Source organism: Drosophila ananassae, chromosome 2R (assembly GCF_017639315.1).
Source record: "Drosophila ananassae strain 14024-0371.13 chromosome 2R, ASM1763931v2, whole genome shotgun sequence".
NCBI lineage: Eukaryota > Metazoa > Arthropoda > Insecta > Diptera > Drosophilidae > Drosophila > Drosophila ananassae.
The window spans coordinates 25,850,445-25,871,207 of NC_057928.1; the positions used below are offsets into that span (position 1 = coordinate 25,850,445).

Genomic DNA, 20,763 nt, shown 5'->3' on the forward strand with positions numbered 1-20,763 from the left:
GCCTACTACCCTCGAAGTAGGAAATGTTACATTTCGAGACCTTGAGGGTTATCAGACCATCCATGGTCGATGCGGTTTCGTAAAAGCAAACAAGTTAATGCTGTTAACTTTTGGAAATGAACAGTTTTTGAAAAATGTGAAAATTGTAATGACAATCCTTTTTAAATAAAGCAATGATTAAGCTTTCAGGAGGACCCCGATAAGGAGGTAATTTCTATATCAATAGCTGCTTTCAAGTGGCAATCAAGTAGGGACTAATAGATTTCACACATCCACTATTTATAGCCCGTTCGATCGAATTTTAATTTCTGTGAACCCAACAGATTAGCGCTCTTTAAATTTACGAGGCCTCTGCAAATGTTTACCGACTGGCTCATACCTCGAAATTATCAAACAATTAACGTCTATTTTATGGCAATTATCGGGCCTCACACCTACTAGACTCTGGTAATCTTTACAGGCAGGTGTAAATCATGCGAAAGTCGGACTACGCGGCTCAATGTTGCACATACGCCATGTACCCCACAAACGTCGCATGACATGTTGTGGTCTCGGAGGCCCAGAGTCAGTGGGTGATACTCAAGATGAATTGGGAAAAAACAGACACATGCACGGGTACTTAGATCAAATGATTTAATTAGCACTGGCCCCTCAATTGTGTTCGTTTTAATTACATATATTTTATCAGGCACATCCACAACCACTCCCACAGCCACAGGCACAGCCAAGGAGGCACCAAGTCACCGTTGTCGTGGCCCATGTGTCAATAAGTCAAATGATGTTAATTAATTGGGCCTGATAGCGAAATGCTCTGCCGGGGACAGCCTGCCTTGGTCAGTTCGGCGTAATTAAACAACGCACAATTACGTAACTGGGGAAAACTACAAACGTAACCCCCAAGCCGTATTATTTCGACAAAGTGCATAACATAATGATCTGCCAATCAAAGCCTAATTACAAGTAAACCATTGACAGCCTCGAACAACAATGAGCAGTATTCACTTACTTGAAATTCAATTTGAAACTTGACATAAATTTTAAGCAACATAAGATCCACAAGTCATAATCACAAAAACAAATACTTATTTTAACCGAAACAAAAATTTCCATACGAAAAAATGCAACTTTAATTTCGAAGTTCACGAGTTTTATAAGTTCGACTACTTTGCTCACTTTGCTTTCAAAAACGGTAGCAGATAAATCAAAATACAAAAATAGAATATTGTCACATTTAAAGACTTTGGATTGCAAAATTGAATATCTTTATCGCAGTTTGGGCAGAATCCGTGAAGAGCCTCTTACAGCTATCAGCCATTTATGGTGGAGATTATCAAAACGATTTCGTTTTATGCACCGCCGTGGAGTGGTTGAAGTGGTGCTGGGCTATCCGAAAGGCTACGCTGCCAGGACGAACCAGTTGACGTTCCAGAGCATCGCCGTATAGCTGTACCAGAGAAGGCTCCTCCTCCACGGGATTTAAATAGGCCGACAGGCCTCCCATCAACTGAAAATATACGTTTATCAGAATCTCGTTTGGATCATTTTTCGCTTCACTTACCAGGGATTCATCGCAGTTCAGGAAACGCACGGCTTGCACATGCTCCGACCAGAGCCGCCTGCGCCACTTGTTGTCGTACTTCTGTGCCAAAGGCAGGAGTACCAGAGAACTGAAGAGCTCGTCGCCGTAACTGGCCGCCTCAAAGTGCTCCACAAACAGGTAATAGAGTGGCTCGAACCGAGCTTTGTCCACCAGCTCGGCATCAAAGTCAAAGTGGTGATTGGCATACTGCTGGTTGAAGTCTTTTAGGTAATCACGCAGCAATTCGTGCAGGTCTGGAGTTAGAAACTGGGAGTCTGGACCCATGAAGGCTATCATCAGATACATGAGCTTTTCCAGAGGACTGACAATCTGCAGTCCCTGCCGTTCCAGTTGCCGAACGAAGGTCAATGTCATTCGGACAACTTGGTTCTCTGTTGGAGGAAAAATAATCATAATCGATTCGACAACCAGGAATGATGTTCTTACCTGAGTATATGGCAGCTGGGCGTTGCTGCACATTTTGCAGGTAGTTGCTGAGGATGAGACGCATCTGGAAGAAGGGCCAGTCGGCTGGAAGGATGGGCGCTTGAGTGTAGCACAACGACAAGGAGGGCTCCGAGTTGTCCTGGAGTGGTTCCACCAAACCATTAGATTGTCAATCAATTATAAAAAAAACTAAACTCACAGCTATTATGTGGGGATACACCATTTCCAAACAGGTTTGCTCCAGGAGTTTTAAACTCTTTGCGTCCAACTCTACGTACTCCCCATTGAAGATGAAGCGTTGAAAGGTGCTCTTGATCTGTGTGGCATGGGCAGTGGAGAGGCAACAGAGGTAGCTGTAGACCAACTGTAGTAGTTGCGGGCGCTCCAAATAGGTTTCCAGGCCATCCGTCGTCAGTAGCTGGTGGACGAACCTCAGCTCAGTGCGGGCGAAAAAGTTGGTAGCCAGAACCCGATTGAGTCGGAGGCCCAGTTCCCGCAGATACTCAGCCAACGGCTCCAGCACCGCCGGTTGCATAAGTGCCGTAAACAATGAATTCTCGGTAACTCCACCACCTTCCAGGGAAACAGCGAGGAGCGCCCAGAGATTACTCAACAGATGCACCGGATACGACTCACTGACGATCAGCTGCGGCCCGTAGTCGTGCATCAACACTGCTCCCATATTAGGCAACGCCGCATTCACGTGTCGCCGGTCCATGGGTCGTCTCAGAATTACGGAACCTAGACTGGAGAATGGCAATTAGAATCTATTAATGGATGCCTAGGTAAGAACTCACGCCAGATCTTGTACGCAGGCCACGAAGCTAGGCGACTGCACGAATTTCGGCAGGATGCTGCGCAGGAAAATCTGAAAGCTGGTGGTGCCCAGATATCCATTACGCGAGAACCAGGAGGCGGCATACAGGGCGGCACTCAGAAGGGTCATCTGGCTGAACTGAAAGGATTACAAGGCAGAAGGTTATTACTGTACTGAGCTTAGTGAGCCTTGACTGGGACTTACATCCTTGATTTTTTTGGAGTGCGTGGCAGCGTTTAACCATTTGCAGCAGCAGTTGTTGAGCTGCTCTACGACTAGCTTCTGCCCCTCGAGGTCACACACTCCGCTTTCTCCGCTGGCCACCAGCGCCACGATCAGTGCAGCTGCGTGTTGGCGCACCAGCCCCGATCCGCCCACGCCATCGAACACACAATGATTGCTGTGCCAGTCGAGTAGCTGCCGAAGTGCGGGAAGAAACTGCCTGTAACGATTGAGATGTCACTCAAACAAATCGCAATGATAGTTATTTACCAGCCAGCTAGCTACCCGTGTGACTATAAAGAGTTCTAGTACCATATAAAAGAGCACAGTCTTCTAGCAGAGTTCAGTTCGAGTTGAAGATTAGCTGCTGGTTACAATGGCCACCAGGCACCTGAGTCTGCTGATTACCCTGCTTGTCGTTTGGGATTCGGTTCCCGCCAGCCACTCTGTGATTCAGATCAGTCCGGCAATTTTAAAGCAAGTCAGAAAACTGCATACAAGATGCGTTAATCAGACCGGAGCAGACGATGGTAAAAACGACACTCAAAGAAAAAAAAAGGTTTTAAATAATATTTTCATCCAGAAATGCTGCAACAGGCTACAAGGGATAGGGTTATGCTGCACGATCCGGCCTTTAAGTGCTTCTTGCACTGCATGTTCGACATGTTCGGATTGGTACTAGCCACCAACATATGAAAAGGAAGGAATCTAATTTACACTCTTAATCCCCGCAGATGGACTCGCAAAACGTTGTGCATCTAGAGTCGTTAAACGAAGTCTTGCCGGAAGAAGTTCATAGTAAAATAAACGATCTAGTCAACAAATGTGGCACTCAGCGTAAGTCAAATAATTAAACTAAGAACTGTCCGTGAATCTCGAATTACTTTCAGAGGGAAAGGATGGCTGTGAAACCGCCTATGAAACTGTAAAGTGCTATCTGGTGGTTAATAAACCATTCATAATGGACGAGGTAATTGCCATGATTGGATAACATCAACCTACCTGAACACATCCCGATCCACGATTCCCAGAAGCAACAAGCAGCGCAGGATTCGCAGCGCCTCGATCTGAACGCGAACCATCCGTGCCTGCCAACGAGGTTCAGTTTAATGGCATTCGACAATTATAAGAAAAACAATAAAACCTTGGTATCCTGAAGGAACAAATACAGCTGAAGTCTTTGGATTAGTACCCCCTTCGAAAGACTCTTTGCTATGTCCAGATGCTGACAAGTCAGTACTCGAATTAGTTTAAGGAATAGTACTTGAGGTTGTCCGTAAAACTGGCCATTGCCATCCCCAGAGGGCATAAAATTCCGAAAGAGAATCTCTAGAAGATCGCTTTCATTAGCTAACTGTCGGGCTACCTTAAGACTTGTGCGAGCGATCCTTATTAGCACTTTTAGGCAGGACTCCACAGTGCTATTATCCGGCCGCACAGAGTTTAAAATGAATCTAAAACACCATACATTAATTACAATCTCACAGAAAATTTCTATCATAACTTGCTTAATTCTTTGCAAAATGTTCGTTCTCAGTAGGCAGTCTATGAGATCCGTCTCCGCCAGCTGAAAGTCGTCCATGGACATGCGACTCTCCACCTCACCCTCATCCACATCGGCTCGCACGACTTGGCTGGTGGTTAGTAGCTTCATATAGTTTTGTAGAAAGGCAATAGAATTGGGATCGGAATCGGCTTCTGCGTCACTCGCATTCTCCAAAACCTTCAGCAGCGGCTGCCAATGGCAATAGGCATTATCCTGTACGTTATCAAGGACTACTTCATCCGTTTCATTGTACAACAAATTCGCTAGGGCTCGGCTCACAACCTCTAGCTGAGCAGGAGCGTTGTCATCCAGACCATAGCGCAGCAGAAAGAACATCTTCGATATTGGTAGGGTCAAAACTTGATCGTAGAAACCCTGGTTGTAGATACTAAATATTCCAGCTACAGCCCCAAAGGCAGAGATTCTCTGCTGCAGAACAGTGGATCTGAAAAACGTGTATCAGAAAAACGGTATTAAAAGGTTCAGAAAACTAACCTGGCCAAACGGAAAAACTCCTGCAATGTATAACCCGGACGATCTGCTTCCGCGCCGTGTAGATATAACTCTCTGTCATCCAATGCCTTCGATGACGACTGATCTTCCTGCAGCGTGTGGGGCAATAACACTCCCTTCCAATCGAATCTAGCATCGAATTGCTGACCAGGTTTCAGTTCATTAATCTTGGTAGGTATGTCCCGCATCCAAGCCAGCTTGTGTTCTTCCACGAGATTAAAATGGAGCCACTGACCTTCGTCGCCTTGCTGCAAAAGTTCTAGAGTCGGATTTGTATCGGGCAGGGATGAAATTGATTGGTTAGGTGGTTGTGTAGTTTTTGGTGGCTGAGGTGCAGCTTCTATAACTCTGAGACTGGGCTTATTGTCCGCTGGCTTTTGCTTTGCTTGTCGCTTTTGAGCCAGTAAAGCTATCAACGATGGATCTGGAGGATCAATTCAAGAAAATGAATAAATACTCGAACTGGAAAGACAAAGAGCATACCCAACGACGCTAGTAACTTTTCGCGCTCTGCTAGAATGTCCTGTTCGCTCATCTGGCTTAGTATATTGAGGTTTTCTTCATGTATTTCCTGTGCCATTTTGGCATCTTTTACAATGGAGCTGCCTACATTCTCAGAGGCTACCGGAGTTCGCAGCGAAGCTTTCGGTTTTGGGGAACTTTCACACATCATTTGGCGGGCAAATATACTCATGGGTTTGTTGGGGTTTCTCTATAATTAAAGAGTGGTCGTATCAATTTGTTTATTACTTATTTTAAAATAAGCTCACCTGTTGCGGAGCGTCCGGCATGACAGGTCTTATGGACGCCACTGGTCTTTCTACAAGGTCACCCAGTACATTGTTTAGTGAGCTTGGGTTCATCCTGGTACCCTTGACATCTCCTAGGATGTTCTCCTGGATCTCATCCATTAACACCTTGTTTGTAAGTACACAGCTTTTCCGCGAGTCAAGCCCCCCGGAGACACTTGTTAAAGGCGTCTTGATTTCTTCAGCTTCCTGTTGTAGCAACTCTGGTTGGGACTTTTCTACAGATGTAACTCGTCCCAATTTGGCCTGTTCCCTCCTCTGAGCAAACATGGACTTCTTGGGAGCTGTAAAATCAAAGAAAAACAAACGTAAACAAAACAATCCAATCTTGTTGTTGAAGCGGCCCCGGCACAAACCTTTATCCATTCTCACAAAGGCTGCAGCTGGTTGAAAGCCCGGGTTTTTGGCCCGCTCCGCATTGAACTCTGCCGCCATACGCAAGACATCTTCTTCACTTTCCCCTGGCTTTAGTTTTTTAAACATTTTTAAGGTGAATCAAATAAAGAACTTCTAGCCTTAATTTTAATAGAGATGGGAGCTCACAGAGTCCACATGCGGGGTGGCAACGTTGGGTCAGCAGCTTCCAACACTGGTATTTTGAGCGGGTAATTTAAATTTATAAATTGGGTTCATATGTATTTAATAAGATAAAAGAAATATAATAAATGTTTTATTTTTTGAAGGTAGTGCCCGTATCGGACAGGCACTTCAGGAGCGACTGCTGGGCCACCAGTGTATCTTTATGGGGCAAGGCGGCCACCTGGAAGAACATTTCAATGCCCTCCTTGAAGAGCTCGATGGCCTCGTGGGTTTTTTGGTCCTGCATAGCGCGAGCGGCTTCACGATAAAGTTCCTCGATTTTAATCAGCTTGGCCACGCTTTCCTTAAGAGAAATATTCTTGCGACAGCGAGGACAACGCACATCCTTGGCCAGGTCCTTCGGGAACTTGAGCAAATAAACACAGTTGGCGGAAGTGCACCTGGAGGGCCGACATTTTTTTCCGTTAAACTTTCAAAAAACTGATTAAATACTCACCAGAAGCGCACTTGCTTGTCCAATTTCTGAAGCAGTGGCCAGTTCTCCTGACAGGCCATGCAGTTGCAGCTGAAGGAGTACCTTCCTCGCAAAGTCCTTTGCCGCTCCTTAAGATTCATTTTTATAAATAACGGTCCATAATTAACAGCCACCACCTCGTTCGGACGATGAGGTTTGGTGGCAGTTAACACCAGCTTTTTGCCCACAAAATGGCCAGCGACACTGAATAATGGTAACCGAAACGTACAAATTATTTCCATGTAAATAGTTTAGTTATTTACCTCGGCCAGCACTCATGGTTGAAGTAGGAGCCCGTGCCGTAGAGTCCTGCACCCACGTACACCGTATTGCTGCCATCGAACCGATGCTCCTCGGTGACTTGGGTTTGGTAGATCTGGTGGGCATTGTACTGGAGCACCTGCAGCAGCCCCAGCAGAGCGGTGGCCACCTGCAGTTCCACGGCCGTGGGATTCACGCCCTCCGTTTTGCGGCGCCCAAAGTAAAGGGACTTCTGCAGGATACGCATCAAGAAGCCGGCCATTAGGGAGCGCTGCAAATAGTCATCCGCCTGGCGCACTTCCTCGTGGGAGCACAAGTGCTCGAACAACAGGTTGGCGGTGGCCAGGCCATCCTCCAGGCTATTGGCCTGCGTGAAGATGCGCAGTGCGATGAAGCAGAGAATGGACATGCCGGAGCCGATCAGTAGATCCATGAACTCGCATTCGAATCGATGGTAGCTGGAGCAGGCCTCGCCCATGCACTGGGCGGAGCAGAAGGCGACGCCGGAGCAGTGCAAACAGGACACCGGTGTGTGCAACCTGATGCATAAACATGGAAAATAAGGTAACAATGCCCGAAAAAAGACTAGGATTTACAAACCTCTTGAAGCAATGATGACAATTTGTTCCAAAAAAGCTGGGAATCAGGCAAGCCGCCACAGGCTCCTCGCAGAGAACCACGTCGCCGGTCTTCACGCCCTCGCTGGCCACCACAAAGCGACCTTTGTCCTTGGTCTCCACCAGCTTCACCACCTTGGAAGCTCCGCTGAGTTCAGGATTCTCACCATGCGTTAGCTTAGGCACCTGTTCAGTGGATGGCTCCTTTTTGGGAGGCTTCACCGAAGCGATCTCCTGGCGACAGAGAGCAATATGGCCGGAATCAGAGCCAGGGAGCTTCTCGGCAATCTTCAGGGAGATTTCAGCCTTGGCAGGTTCCCCCATGGCTGAAGGAGAAATCAATTTTAAATGTGAAATATAAATATCCGGAGAATCAACCCACTCGCATAGGCCTTGGCCATTTTGCAGTAGTAGTCTCCACTGCCCTTCAGATCCAGTCCAAAGTTGGTGGCCAGCTTGAGGTCGCTGAGAGCAGCCTCCCCCTCGCCCAAACGGATGAGGATGGAGGCCCTCGACCGGTAGGCCAAAGCCAACGAAAGGCCATCATCTATGGAGGGGTCCGCATCTCTGTCTGGAGCCCGCATCACGGCCAGATTGGCCGCCAGAAGGGCCTGCTGCAGCAGCTCCCGGGAACCCTCCTCCGCGCCAGCCCCTTCGCCACTACTCATCAGCAGCAGTTTGTCCGCCTGGGCACGTCGCTGGGCGGAGAAGAGGGCGTCCTTCTGCTTGAACACCGGCTGAACATGCTCCAGCACCCCGAGGACCGGATCACACACCTCACGGTCGCTGAAGATGGAGAGCACCCGCGCCGCGTTGGACTTGAGCTTCCCGAAGTAGTTCTGCAGCCACTTGTCGCCACAGGCCTCCCGGACGTCCACGCAGAACTCGTTGAAGAAGCCCCTCTTCTCCGACTGGACGGTGCGGGTGGAGCAGATATTGTAGTAAGTCGGGTCGAACTCCATTATGTAAATTGAAGCTTATATTTTGTGGATGAAGATAATTTTCCCGACCGCGTTTTTGGCCACCACGGCGCTGAGTATTCCGGAACAGCTGGCGGATGATGTGACTCCAAAAATAGACGAAATGGTTCAGTTTGGGGCAATATAAATACACGCGAACGAATCGATAGCCAGTGGTTCGCTTTCGATATTTTTCAAAACATTTTCGAAAAGTTTTTGAAGTATTGCAGCGCAGGAAAATTCCCGACTTGGCTCTGAAATATTAGAGTCCTAGATCTCACTCATCATGAAACTCACTCATCATGTATAATTATTAGTTTATTTTGTAACTGGAATTGGGGCTTATAAATCACATTAAATAATTTATTTAAAAATTAGCTAAACGTACAAAAATATAACAATATGTATATCCGAGTATTTAAAGTTATATATTCGTATGTTAAATAGTTTAAGTATCTTGTGTTGTTTTCTCCTGGAAAATTTTATTTAAATATATCATATATTTTCATTAAATATAGTGTTAAATTTTATTTAAGTTTAAGATTTCTTCAAGGACTAGCAAGAGTAGACTTTGTCAAACAACTTCGAGCGTGGGTCCGCTAGGAAACAAATAATTCTTAAAACTTTGCTCGATTTCTGCCTATATCGGCCTATTTCTACAAATCTGGGTCGTAACCAAGTCCTGTGGAGTCCACAGTCAGGGGAACTAATGTCGAAAATCATAAACAAAATCATGAAGACTGCTTTTCAGTTTGATTATTGTATTTATTACGTGGTTTTCAATGAATAACTTCTTTTAAATAGGGCTTAGAAATGAACGTTGATGGGTGGTTTAGAGGGATAATGAAAAATCATATTTAAAGTCACTATTTAACTAAGGATGTACAAAATTCAATTGGCTAATTAAGAGTAGGGTACAAGTTATAGATACATTCTTTAAATTCAGAACCATTATAAGTGTAAAAATAGGATTGAACTCAAGTTCGGGTCGGGTGTTTAGATTCACATGATGTATATATATATAAAATAAATTACATGGTGTATGCGTTTGATTTGTTTTGTTTGTTAGCTTTAGTCACAATTAATCTCGTTGGCTTCATTTGCAATACGATCTAAGAGAAAGTGTTACTAAACTTAACAAATAAAATGCTACAAAAGTTCAGCCTCGCCGCCGACAGCTCCGAAGCGTACAAGTCGGTATTATAGTAGGTATATATATATGTATATTATAAACTATTATCATCACATTGTAAACGTTAAGTGTTTCGCATTAATTTGTTAAATCCAATGAATCTATGCAAAAACGAGTACATCGTAGTTTTAATGTCTTTTTCCGTGTGTACAAGCTGTCGTCGATCGATTCTATACGAAATTCCTCACACTCAGCCTGCCTCGCTCGCTCGACCCGATCCGGATCCGTATCCGGAAACTTTCTCGTGGCCAGTTCCGCTTTCTCTTCCATTCTTTTGTTTGTTTTTTTTTTTTTTTGTTTTTTGGTATAGCACTGCGAGCAGTTTAGCCTACGTACAAATGTAAATAAATTAGCACTTAAGAATTAGAGAGTGGCCTAGGTCCTACTTGCAGGTAGGTCGGTCGCAGGATAGCCTAAGAAGGTGTGGGCGCGTGCGGGTTTGTAACACTTGTTTTCGCTTTTATAAATAAATTAGCCATAGTATCACTTATTTTGTATTTTTTAGAAAGTAATCGAACTAATTTAACTATAAATTAAAAAGGATAGATTCAACCCAGAACATGGAAGAGGCCTGTTTACACTTAAGGAAAGTAGCAGAGAGCGAGTGGCGGGCCGCCCGACTTAACCTACCACTACAACTATACAAAAGGAGCACAGCAGCAGCTGCCGCCGCGGTCCGGGCGGTCTGCACTGCAAACACCCGGACGCGGGGTCAGCCAAGGGTCCCGGCAGTCGAGCCCGTCCGGAGCAAGATGAAAACAGAAACATCTCACGACATCTTGATGCCCAGGGCACGACTCGAGTACTCGTAAACCACGTAGCTGATGGAGACCGCCGGCAGGACCTTGAGGAAGTTGGGCGTAATGCCGCGGTACAGCCCCGTGAGGCCCTCCTGTCGCACGATCTTGCGGAACAGGCCCGTCATAGTCTCTTCGCTGCTATGCGCATCGCTGCTCTTCAGGGGGATCTGGGTCTTACGCTTTTGATTGGCAATTGTTTCGGCGGCTGCAACACGGAAAGAAGAAAACGTTTAGTATCTTTTGTTCTGAATTAAAGTCCTTGCTGCTCACCTTGTGCCTGTAGCCGAGTCCGCACCAGCGCCAGGGGGTAGGAGCAGAGCTGGCCGAGCGCACTCGATGTGCTGCCACAAGCGAGGAGCACCAGGAAACTGGGCTGCTCGTTGTTGTCGTGGCTGGCGATGTATCGTCGTTTCAGAGTCTCATATACGGCCAGATCGATGCCGGCGTATGGCAGGATTCCCAGGATGTTCGGCACATAGCCCCTGTAGAAGCTTCGCGCACCCTCGTGCTTATAGATCTTTGCCGCAGCATCTGCGATGCCGGCGTACTGGCCAGTCTTCCTCAGCGCCAGGCGCGTCTTTAATACTTCCATGGGGTAGATGATGGTCTGGGAAATGCCACCGGCCGCCGCTCCAGCATAGAAGCGCTCGACGATGCTCATCTGCCGGCTGGCATCCTCTCCGCGGATCAGTCGCTTCATCTGCTCGTAGGCAGCAAACTTTAGGGCGGTTTCGGGAGCAATCTTCAAGACATTGATGCCGTTGCCGCGCCACATACTCCGCGATCCGCCTTCATTAAGCATGATCTGCATACACTCTGAGATTCCCATTCTTTGCGTTTGTACCTGGCGTAGGGAAAAGATAATCTTAGTTGCCGTTTTGCGTTTGGGGCTTAAGCCCGTAAGTACTCACCTGTAAGTACACTTTGATTCTGTCCAGTGGTGCTGTGCACGTCCGGGACACTGCTCCCGCAATGCCACCCGCTACCAAGTGCCGCCACCAGAGGCCTGTCTGCATCTCCTTCTGTGTGAAGTCATCAGGTACGTTCATATCCTCGCCAATGTCGAGGTACTGCAAGGATGAAGAGGAGCATAGGTTAGTGGTGTTTGGGTTCTCTGAGGAATTCTACAGGTCTGGGACTGTGATAAAATACGGCTAATGATGTGCATTATAGAGTAACTAAAGTAGTGTCTTTGCAAGCCTTGATGAACCCAGTTGTATCCCCACTAATGAGCATAAAAGAGATGAGCCAATAGGCGTTATGGCATTCGCCTTCCTGACCCACCCCCGTGATCCTCGGATTAGGCCCCATTGATACTCTCTCTCGGCGTGCCACGCAACTGCACCACTTGCAGGTGGTGGTGGGGAGGTTCTATATTAAGATTGGACGGCGGTGCAGAAAACTACGCAATCCACACGCGCCTTGCCAGAATGGCGGAAGCGCAGAAGGCGAAAACGATGCAATGATCTGCCATAAACAAAGGTTACATCATGCGAATTAGTTTGGGTCTCGGCGGCGCTCGTGTTTGGATGCACATAATATCGGCGGTTCGTGCCACTTCTATATACCTAGTGTGTGGCGGCTTCTGCTGCTTTCTTTCTGGTCGTCAGACGTGCCCTCCTCCCAGTCCTCAGGCCGCCCCAAAAATAATTGGCTCGCCAATTCGTTGTGTAATTTGGCAAGTTTCTTTTGCTCTTCTGCTCAATGAACTCGAATATTATTTGTTTCTTTGAATTGCCCAGCTTTGTGGATTTAAAACGAATTACTGATTGCTGGAAAGCTGTCTGAAATTGATAACAATTATCAGGGGTCTTGTGATTCCGAAGCTTTCGCGCGAGCGGAAGCCGAAGAACCAATTCGATTGAATATTACAAGCTTTCTTGGGAAATTGGAGCGGGTTATTACACTTTCCCGCTCCCGCTCCAGGGCTGGGTGGCATTAGATCAATTGAATAATAACGAGAGCACTAAAGTGATTTGTTTATCTATTCGCCAGAGATATATCCACCTTCCGTCGGGGAAGTGCCGAATCATTTTGCGTGTTTGTGACAATTTTCGGATAAGCAACCTTTGTTCCCCCAGACGGGTGTGGAGTGGCGGCTGAAGAATCCCAAGATCGGGCATCGCTCTGGGTTTGTCCAGCTAATTAGCGATCGGCAATCACATGGGCCGCACCATTCGCCGGACAATTAACGAAATTGAATATTAATCGGCGCAAAAAGTTCCATGGAAATGTAAATTGGCCGCCTAATGCATCGTCACTGCCGATGGAATTTATCATTTCCGAGATTTCATTCACATAGCATACATACATGTATGTACATATATACACCAGCAGGTATATAGACGGCGGGAGGCACATGACTGCGAAGAGCTTTTTAATAGACAATCCGGGCTATTTATAACAGCCGTAAATTTTTGGCGCGCGGACGTGGAAACGACCGTGAAAGGACAGGGGTCTTAACCGAGTTAACTCATTTGATTCGAGCCATGGCAGAGCAATCATAGATGGTAATGAGGCCTTTACAGGCTTGGAAACAATGCCCCAAGGTGAGCAATCGCTTGAATGGCCAATCAACCGACGAGATATGAAGGCGAACGGGGCCAAGGGAGCTGCCCAAGAAGTCGGTCGGGGGTTTCGAGACATACTATACTATATGGCATTGGGAGTGGATCATCGACCGACTGGTGAACTTGACTCATGTACGTAGAACTCGCGGCCCGACGTCACTGGGGGATTTTTGAGCTTCCCAGTAAACAGCCGTGTAATATAAATATCAACAGGTCCGCTAAAAAGAGAGAGAACTGTTGACGTCACGCACATTGTGGGGGCTTGACCAGTTTGCCAACTACAGGGCCGAGGGAGGGGTCAAAGGCGCTGACTCAGTCGCCAGCAAGGCGTCCACATATTACACATACGCACTGTTGGCCAAGAGCAGAAGCGTGACGACTGCTTGGCAACGAAGACCAGGAGAGCGGATAGCCAGAGAGTGGCAGAGAGACACCACGCGCCGCACCGACGAAGTATGTCGTCTTCGTCGATCGCCAAAAACAGTCGGAGCTGGCGGGGAGTGGGGGCTCGGACCGGTTCCATATCAGCACCCGATCCCGTCACCCGCCGGAGCTCGCTTCAGCGCGCCAGCGATCGACTGTTGCTAGGGGCCCGTGGGGCAACCTAAACTCGAAAACCGAAACCAAAACCAAAACCAAATCGAAGCGAGGCGTTCAGCATTCCGCATTGTGTAAGTACAAGTGCAGCGCACAATTGCAACAGCTGCGAAGGGGAATTAAGGTGCTGCCATTTCGAGTATTATTTTTAGAGGCCCTAAAAAGCAGCTGAAAGTGTGTTCTTCAACGTGGCAGCTTCGCATTCCACTACCTCAGTAAATATTATTCCCCTAGATCCCAAGCCCCAGGGCTTGAGATTGTCCCATGGAGGTCCACAGGGAGCTTCCAGGAACGAGCGCAGACGATAAGATAAATAACCGCAGCCATTCAGCAAATAGCTGGAAAGTGAGTCAGCTTCCGCTGCAGCGGATTCATGGATAGCATGGATGAGAGTGCCTCAACAAAGGCCGCAAAAGAGGCTCGTCCACCTACCCGTCCCATCATGTCGCGGAATATGACCACGAAGTCCTCCATCATGTCGCCAGCGACTGCCATCTGCTGGATGTTGTGGTAATCGACTGGCAGATTGTACTGGTAGGTGCCGTTTCGCAGCATCTTGTCCGGATTTGGCTCAACTGCAGCACTTCCGATCCGAAACTCCGGCTTTTCCGTTTCCGTTACGGTAGTTTTGGCGCCGGAATGTGGCTTTCACTCTCCAAAAAATCACACACTTGCAACTTTCACTGGGGGCCGTTGTTACAAAATATCTTGTGCAGCAGCTCCACGGCCCGACTCTCGGCTTCTCTTTTAATGTGTATTTATTTATTCTGTGGCCTTAAAACGCGGCTAGACTTTGCCCGACTCGCTTCAGCGCCTGATTGCAATTTTATTTACACTTGCAGCACAACGCTCGCAGCTCGCAGCTCAATTATATAACTACGCTCCAGTGGGGAGGCGATTCAATTAATAGCTCGGGGCTTGGGGTTTAACGCGCGCACAACCAACGCGGGAGCCAGCTGACAGAAGACTGAAGTCCGCGGCTGGGGCTGGCGGTCGCGAGAGACTCACAGCCCAAAAGCCCAAGAGCGGCAACTGCGATCGCGCCGAAGCTTCGCGATACGACGTCTCCCCGGTCCGGCGATGGAGCAAAGTGCACCGTCGGAGCCGTCGTGTGCTTTTCGCAGCTGCCTCCCTCTATCGCGGCGGCGCTCTCCCCTCTCCCGTTTCGGTGTGGCGTGTGCGGCCTCGGGGCAACCCCTGCCCCAAGCCCAGCTGTCGCAGAGCCCCCATGACATTTTCCCCCAATTAGTTATAATAGCCTGGGCCCTGCCGACCCCCCACCCCCCATTTGTGACACGGCCCTTTGACTTTATCTGCCAGACAACCCAGACAAGGGAATCAAAGCCCGAAAGCGCCTTACCGCGACTGGATCCTCTATACCTCGAAATGGCATCTTGGCGGACGTGGCGGACTGAAGGAAGTCCAATCATGATAGACACCCGGCTCCGAGTTCAAGCCATGTTGTGAATCAATTCTTTTTGACGGATGCAGGGCATTCAGCGATTCCCTTCCATCCACTGGGCTTTCGAATTTGAATTTCCAAAACTTCTCAAAGTGTGAGCTAGTGTTGTGCTAGTGAGCTGATTAGTAGATCAAAAGCTGCTTAAACCCGAGGGGCACCAGGAACTGCCCACAAACAACGTCCTCAGCCACGGGCCTCAGCCGGGCTCTTGGCTTTCTCGACTGCCTGTTATTGTTTACAAGTTCGATTCTTTATCACGAAAGTGACTTTTCGCATGCCAAACCGGTTCTAGCCGACTTGGCACATCTCAAGGGTCTGATAGCCACATGACGGGCGTGTGACTTATTAGCTCCTCGGCGGGATGGCGATGCTTCCCAGTAGAGCGTCTGCCGAGGAGCTAACTCGAATTGTTTACGGCCGGTGGAAACTTTTCTAGTTTTATGGCAGGACCAACGTCACAGTTTACGGCTGCGACTTATCAGGAGACACAGACCGGAGAGACCACAGACCACAAGGTTCGGGATCACTCTCCGAGGGTTGTCAACAGAAAACACATTCCGAGATCGCAAAAAAGGCGAGCGCTTATCTCGTCGATTAAAAAATACATTAGGAAAACAAGCTCGTCACTGGAACCTGCACACTGAGATCACACACCGCGGCTAGTGTTCTGGAATCCGGACTGTCGTGGCGATAAGCGATGGCCCGCGGGATAACCGCAGACACACCCCACTTTCTAGGGCAGGCCCCTGCCGGGCAGCGATTCTAATGACATCTCCAAGTGATACCTTAAGCAGTGGAATTAATTTACGACGCCCCATAACCGCCTATTGGGGCCGAATGCAACGGGTGCTACTCAATTGCCTACTTAACGAGCCCCCATCGGTCTTAAATTACCAACAATCGACCAAAGGCAGCAATAAAAAGCCACTTCGAGCCCTGCAGTGTTCTCCGAAACTTGGATTACATGATCGCGGAGTCATGCAACCATCAGCCGTCCAGGTCCCAAGTCCGCACTTGAGGCTCTCCGTTACATGCACCCCGATCTTATACAATAGTTAAGCAGTTACACCCAGTCACTATACTTTGGTGGATCCGGATCCGAGTCAGACGCAGACTTCTGAACTGCGCCTCGAATGCGACAGCTGCCAGACTGCGAACTTTGGCCAAGTAATCACATTTGTTCGCGGAATCGGCGTAAATATTTTCTATTTTTGCAGCCCACTAACGGCGAGGGGAATAGTGTGTACCGTGCAGGTCTTATCGGCGCGTAAATGCGTTCAATCTCTGGGCGAATCAATCATCACGGCGGAGGCAATTTAATTATAGCCACAAACTTAATTAAAGCCCAGTTAGTGCGCAGGCCTCGGCCGGCCCTGCCGCTCGCCTTCAGCTCCCATTAGGCTAATGCAGATAGCAGAAAGTATTCCGAACCTGTATCCTTGCTATTAATAGCCACGGAACGGGACCTGCCCAGTCGGCTCAGAACGCCCCGGAGACATCGACAATGAACCGTTCCAACCTGCCTGCCTCCCAGTCGCTGCTTGACGACAATCCCCGAGCCACCGGTTGACCTTAAACATTTCAGGTCTGCACAAAAAACACAAAAAGCACAAAGCAAAAAACCCACCCGGCGACCGATAAGCTGGCATTTTTAAAAGTTGTTCCCGGCGATCGGTGAGTCGATCGGCCAGGCAGTACCCTGTAGTCCTAAAACAAGTATACAGAGTGTGATTTCCCAGCTTCATGGAATTGATATAAATTGTCGGGGTGGCGGTGACAGGGCCCAGAAGATGATCAGCGTAAACAAAATGATTACGCAGACCACAGAGCAGGCACTGGGAGCGTCACCTGCACTGGGACTGGATAAAAAACTAATAAATTACAGCACCACTTGGGTAAGTGAAGGAAAGGTAAGAGAATTGTAGAAACTTTGTACTGGAAAGCTATCTCTCCAAGCCCTAAAATATATGATTAGTTCCATCTGGCTGGATATTTTCTCGCTGTGCACCCAAAAACTGCTGGATCTGTGTGAGAATGTGAAACTCATCCCGATAAGCGGACGGAACGATATCAAAAAGTGACTTCCCTAATCGGGTTTTTAAACCGTCTGATGAAATCAGCTCCGCGTTTACGTCAGTGCGCGGCCTAAGAGCGCCGCCAAGAGAAACCCGGGCGTCGCACCAAGAGCTTCCTCTCTTCGCTGGCCGATAGCAGGTTTCTTTCGGGTGAAGGTAAGGCTAGTCACTAACTACAACGAAAATAAACCGAACACATGCAGGCAATACAATAGGCGACTGATTAAAATATGGAACTGATGATAAAGCCACTGGCGGTGATGGGTGGGATGGGTGTGTTCTGGGTCGGAGCGTTTGTACTTCTGTGTGGGGGCTTCGGGCACCCTTCGACTACTTGTGAGGGACTACAGCAATATTTTTATATCTTAATATGTTAACTTGGCGGATATGTACCTTCAGATCTTCCTCAGTTAGTCAGGAGTAGTGTGGGTGTAGGTACTACATTGACATTGGTTTTGGAGCGTATGTGGGTGGTGTTGTATGTTTGATTTTGTTTCGGTTATTGGCGAGGATAAGAGGGTAGAATAGTCAATTATTAGTTTCAGATACGAGAACGGTAAACGGCTACGGGGGAACTAAACGTATGTACATGGCTAGGAGGGACCAACAACTTAAGCCGAACTCAAAAACTTGCACGAACCACTACACTTGGGGGAAATAATTGTGCCCAGACTCACAGTAGAGTGTCGCCAAAATTTGATCAAGTCGTGTATGTCCGAAGAGGGCGCCAGGAGCATAAAGTCGCGCCACTCGTTAAAGCTAATGTTCAGGCTTCCGTCCTTGTCCATTCTGTGTGGGAGTAATGTGGTTTTCAATTAAAACGAACACTTTGAATGCAAAATCTCCTACCTGGTGAGCAGCTTCCTCGCCTCGTCCAAGTCGATGTCCAGACCAAGGTCTTTGAAGGCGGAAATTAGCTCCTCCAAGTCCACTTTGCCTGGAATTATCAGGATATTAGTTAAGTTTTCATTAAAAATTAAGAAACTCACCATCTCGGTTCTTGTCTAGGTGCGAGAACTGCAGGACAAGGTTCTTCTCGTGCTCCCTGACGTAGTGCATGAACTCGGCGAAGCCCACGTTGCCACTCTGGTCCTTGTCCGACTGCTGGAGGAATTTCTGAAACGGGGAATAGGTGTGGAATTGTACTGGTACTTTCACCAGAGGAATAGTACTTGGCGGAGGCTCGTTGGCCGGCAGAATCGACCGAAATCATTAAAAACAAATCAATTTGTCGTACGCAGAGGGCTTCGCCAGCGGAAACCATAAAAATCTCCACACTCGTCGGCACATTAACCCTCTGTAGGTCAGCTAATCCATTTCTGATTGCTTTCTTTCCGTTGTGAAATTACAATATCAGAAACTAGGGGTGTTTACTCTAGGGGGGAATCCCAACGGCCATGACCATAATGGGCTATTTTCAGCGAGGTGCTGATTTTATCTGAAGGACAGACAAAGGGTTAAGGAACCCAGGGCCAAGAGCAGTGCCAAATTGTTTGCCCAGATCAGGGCATTCCGCAATAATAATACACAGCGTATAAATTAAGATTCTCAGATACGGTCGGCCGTCAAGGCCGCATATTATTGATCTTGTGTGTCAGCTGCTTTCTAAAGAAAAGCGGAACAAAAGCTCCGCGAGACCCGGGCACATGTGGCACATGCACATAACTTATGCTATTCACGTTCGGGTTCTCTCTAGCAGACCCCCCTGACAGGTCCCCCTCCTGCGGCTTACCTCAGCGTAGACACTCGACAGACCGAACTCGTGCAGCGCCGCCGACAGGTCGTGGATGTCGATCCGGCCGTCGCCGTCGCGGTCCAGCTTGTTAAAGATGCGCTCCAGCCGCTCCTCGTCCTCGATGGGTATCTCCGAGGGCAGGATGGCCTGGCCGGAGCTGGCGACCATGTTCTGGGGCGACACGGCGTGCAGATTGTAGGGCATCGTGGCGATGTGCGTGTGCTGCAGGCTGAAGACACGCGAGCTGCCATGGTCGTAGCCGGTGGACAAGGAGGCGAGCGAAGGATGCAGGGGCGCGTAGATGGCCTGCGCCTGCTTGGCGTAGTTGGGGCTGCTCCTTTGGCTTAGGTCAGTGTCGATCGGCTGATCCTGCTCCTGGTGCTTCTGCTGCTGCTGCTTGTTATCCTTTTGCTCCTCCTGCTGCTGCTTCGGCTGCTGCTGGCTTACTGCTAGGGATGCGCTGTTTTCGAGTCCGACTTGCTTTCTGACCATTCTCTAGACTCGTGTTTACGGTTTATCTCGAGTTGTTTGACCGTCTGCGAAGGATTGCTGGGGATACTGTGGCTGTGGCTAGGCTACCGAAGACTGCGGGCGGAGTTGTGTTCTTTCGGTTCAATCGCTCTCTCCTATGGCCGGCGCATTTTGGGTGTCCGATCGAAAATACCTGGAAAAACAGTCAGACGCCTGCCGCGGCATTAGTAAATTGTTTATACTAGTCCGAGACCGTCTGGGGAGCAATAAACAAACAAATGGTGGGTATTAGGTTTCACCGGCTGCGGCGGTGAAGTCATCCGATGCTGGACTTCTCCAAGGGGTGTGAACTTGGCCCTCTACTGCCCTCGCACTTATGAATTTCCATTGATTTTCACAGCAATAGGAATAGCAGCTGAAGGCCGCGAGCGCATTTCCGGAAAACCTTGAACCAGCTTCACGCACACGCACATGGCCCAGAAGGCAGGGAGGCGGGGATGGGGAAAGGGAGAGTTTCCCCAGCGACAAACTCGAACTTTCTACTTTAAAACCCAGCTTAATGTGCAGAAATGCTAGGCAAACAGCTCTTTCTCAGGTACTCCTTGCAGTTTCTCGTACTTCTCCGGCCGGCAACGACTCAAATTTCTTGCCAATTCTTGCCAATTTGGCAAAAATAATTCTGCAGCCGTCGATTTTCAGGCACTCACACACACACGCACGCAAGTGGATAAGGAATGGATATGCAAAAGAAGTTCCTCTGCGAGGACCAAGCTGTCAGTGACCTGGGAATTTACCTTTTATATTGGCTGTAGGGTAGATGGTCGGCGGCCAGCTATGACTCGAGCTCTTCGGTTGGCTTTCAAAACTTTAAGGTGGCACGAATTTTGGTCGGAAGAATATTCAATTTAAAATCCGTAGAGATGGGCGGTTGGGTTGTTCATATCGATATCCTAGTATAAAAAATGTATCTTATATCACAGTATTAAAAATACTAAACCTATCGATAGTTCACTGAGGGACTATCGTCGGACCATGTT

The 20,763-nt window shown here is 48.2% G+C and overlaps 4 protein-coding genes across 7 annotated transcripts; 1 reads left to right on the forward strand and 3 right to left on the reverse strand.

The window, feature by feature from the left end:
- Positions 1-1,103: 1,103 nt before the first annotated feature.
- On the reverse strand, positions 1,104-6,499 carry LOC6507611 (RNA polymerase II-associated protein 1). Its single transcript, XM_001955962.4, has 13 exons — positions 6,290-6,499; positions 5,895-6,217; positions 5,608-5,836; positions 5,107-5,548; positions 4,574-5,056; positions 4,210-4,519; positions 4,068-4,153; positions 3,048-3,285; positions 2,824-2,981; positions 2,226-2,772; positions 2,027-2,165; positions 1,559-1,971; positions 1,104-1,504 (listed from the first exon to the last, which is right to left on the reverse strand). Exons 1-13 carry the CDS (start codon positions 6,414-6,416, stop codon positions 1,331-1,333), a joined length of 3,669 nt encoding a protein of 1,222 aa, XP_001955998.1. The 5' UTR covers positions 6,417-6,499; the 3' UTR covers positions 1,104-1,330.
- LOC6507447 (general odorant-binding protein 69a) lies at positions 3,384-4,235 on the forward strand. Its single transcript, XM_001955963.4, has 4 exons — positions 3,384-3,595; positions 3,649-3,740; positions 3,800-3,902; positions 3,956-4,235. The coding sequence occupies exons 1-4, from the start codon at positions 3,442-3,444 to the stop codon at positions 4,054-4,056; spliced, it is 450 nt and encodes a 149-aa protein (XP_001955999.1). The 5' UTR covers positions 3,384-3,441; the 3' UTR covers positions 4,057-4,235.
- A 41-nt stretch (positions 6,500-6,540) lies between the features above and the next one.
- On the reverse strand, positions 6,541-8,953 carry LOC6507610 (SET and MYND domain-containing protein 4). The gene is made up of 5 exons (XM_001955961.4): positions 8,248-8,953; positions 7,849-8,191; positions 7,251-7,787; positions 6,970-7,191; positions 6,541-6,913 (listed from the first exon to the last, which is right to left on the reverse strand). Exons 1-5 carry the CDS (start codon positions 8,825-8,827, stop codon positions 6,604-6,606), a joined length of 1,992 nt encoding a protein of 663 aa, XP_001955997.1. The 5' UTR covers positions 8,828-8,953; the 3' UTR covers positions 6,541-6,603.
- A 171-nt stretch (positions 8,954-9,124) lies between these two features.
- Positions 9,125-20,687, reverse strand: LOC6507609 (calcium-binding mitochondrial carrier protein SCaMC-2-A). Of its 4 annotated transcripts, XM_001955960.4 has the most exons (8): positions 20,521-20,687; positions 19,253-19,939; positions 18,510-18,636; positions 18,370-18,457; positions 18,198-18,309; positions 11,728-11,886; positions 11,087-11,660; positions 9,125-11,021 (listed from the first exon to the last, which is right to left on the reverse strand). In XM_001955960.4, the coding sequence occupies exons 2-8, from the start codon at positions 19,745-19,747 to the stop codon at positions 10,786-10,788; spliced, it is 1,791 nt and encodes a 596-aa protein (XP_001955996.1). In that variant the 5' UTR covers positions 19,748-19,939; positions 20,521-20,687; the 3' UTR covers positions 9,125-10,785. The 4 variants fall into 4 exon arrangements, with proteins under 4 accessions (XP_001955996.1, XP_014765355.1, XP_014765354.1 ...); XM_014909869.3 differs by lacking the exons at positions 18,198-18,309; positions 18,370-18,457; positions 18,510-18,636; positions 19,253-19,939; positions 20,521-20,687 and adding an exon at positions 15,344-15,560; XM_014909868.3 differs by lacking the exons at positions 18,198-18,309; positions 18,370-18,457; positions 18,510-18,636; positions 19,253-19,939; positions 20,521-20,687 and adding an exon at positions 14,416-14,963.
- Positions 20,688-20,763: the final 76 nt, after the last annotated feature.

Excerpts from the sequence above, each read along its gene's own strand:
- LOC6507610 (XM_001955961.4), bottom strand. The coding sequence starts at position 8,827 with ATGGAGTTCGACCCGACTTACTACAATATCTGCTCCACCCGCACCGTC. Across the intron at positions 7,192-7,250 it reads AACCATGAGTGCTGGCCGAG|TGTCGCTGGCCATTTTGTGG; the intron begins GTAAATAACTAA and ends ACCATTATTCAG. Across the intron at positions 6,914-6,969 it reads GACAAGCAAGTGCGCTTCTG|GTGCACTTCCGCCAACTGTG; the intron begins GTGAGTATTTAA and ends TCGGCCCTCCAG.
- LOC6507447 (XM_001955963.4), top strand. The coding sequence starts at position 3,442 with ATGGCCACCAGGCACCTGAGTCTGCTGATTACCCTGCTTGTCGTTTGG. Across the intron at positions 3,596-3,648 it reads TCAGACCGGAGCAGACGATG|AAATGCTGCAACAGGCTACA; the intron begins GTAAAAACGACA and ends ATTTTCATCCAG. Across the intron at positions 3,741-3,799 it reads TGTTCGACATGTTCGGATTG|ATGGACTCGCAAAACGTTGT; the intron begins GTACTAGCCACC and ends TAATCCCCGCAG.
- LOC6507609 (XM_001955960.4), bottom strand. The coding sequence starts at position 19,747 with ATGGTCAGAAAGCAAGTCGGACTCGAAAACAGCGCATCCCTAGCAGTA. Across the intron at positions 11,887-18,197 it reads AATTTTGGCGACACTCTACT|TACCTCGACATTGGCGAGGA; the intron begins GTGAGTCTGGGC and ends TCATCCTTGCAG. Across the intron at positions 11,022-11,086 it reads GACTCGGCTACAGGCACAAG|CCGCCGAAACAATTGCCAAT; the intron begins GTGAGCAGCAAG and ends TCCGTGTTGCAG.
- LOC6507611 (XM_001955962.4), bottom strand. The coding sequence starts at position 6,416 with ATGTTTAAAAAACTAAAGCCAGGGGAAAGTGAAGAAGATGTCTTGCGT. Across the intron at positions 5,549-5,607 it reads AAAGTTACTAGCGTCGTTGG|ATCCATCGTTGATAGCTTTA; the intron begins GTATGCTCTTTG and ends TTGATCCTCCAG. Across the intron at positions 2,982-3,047 it reads ACTCCAAAAAAATCAAGGAT|TTCAGCCAGATGACCCTTCT; the intron begins GTAAGTCCCAGT and ends TAATCCTTTCAG.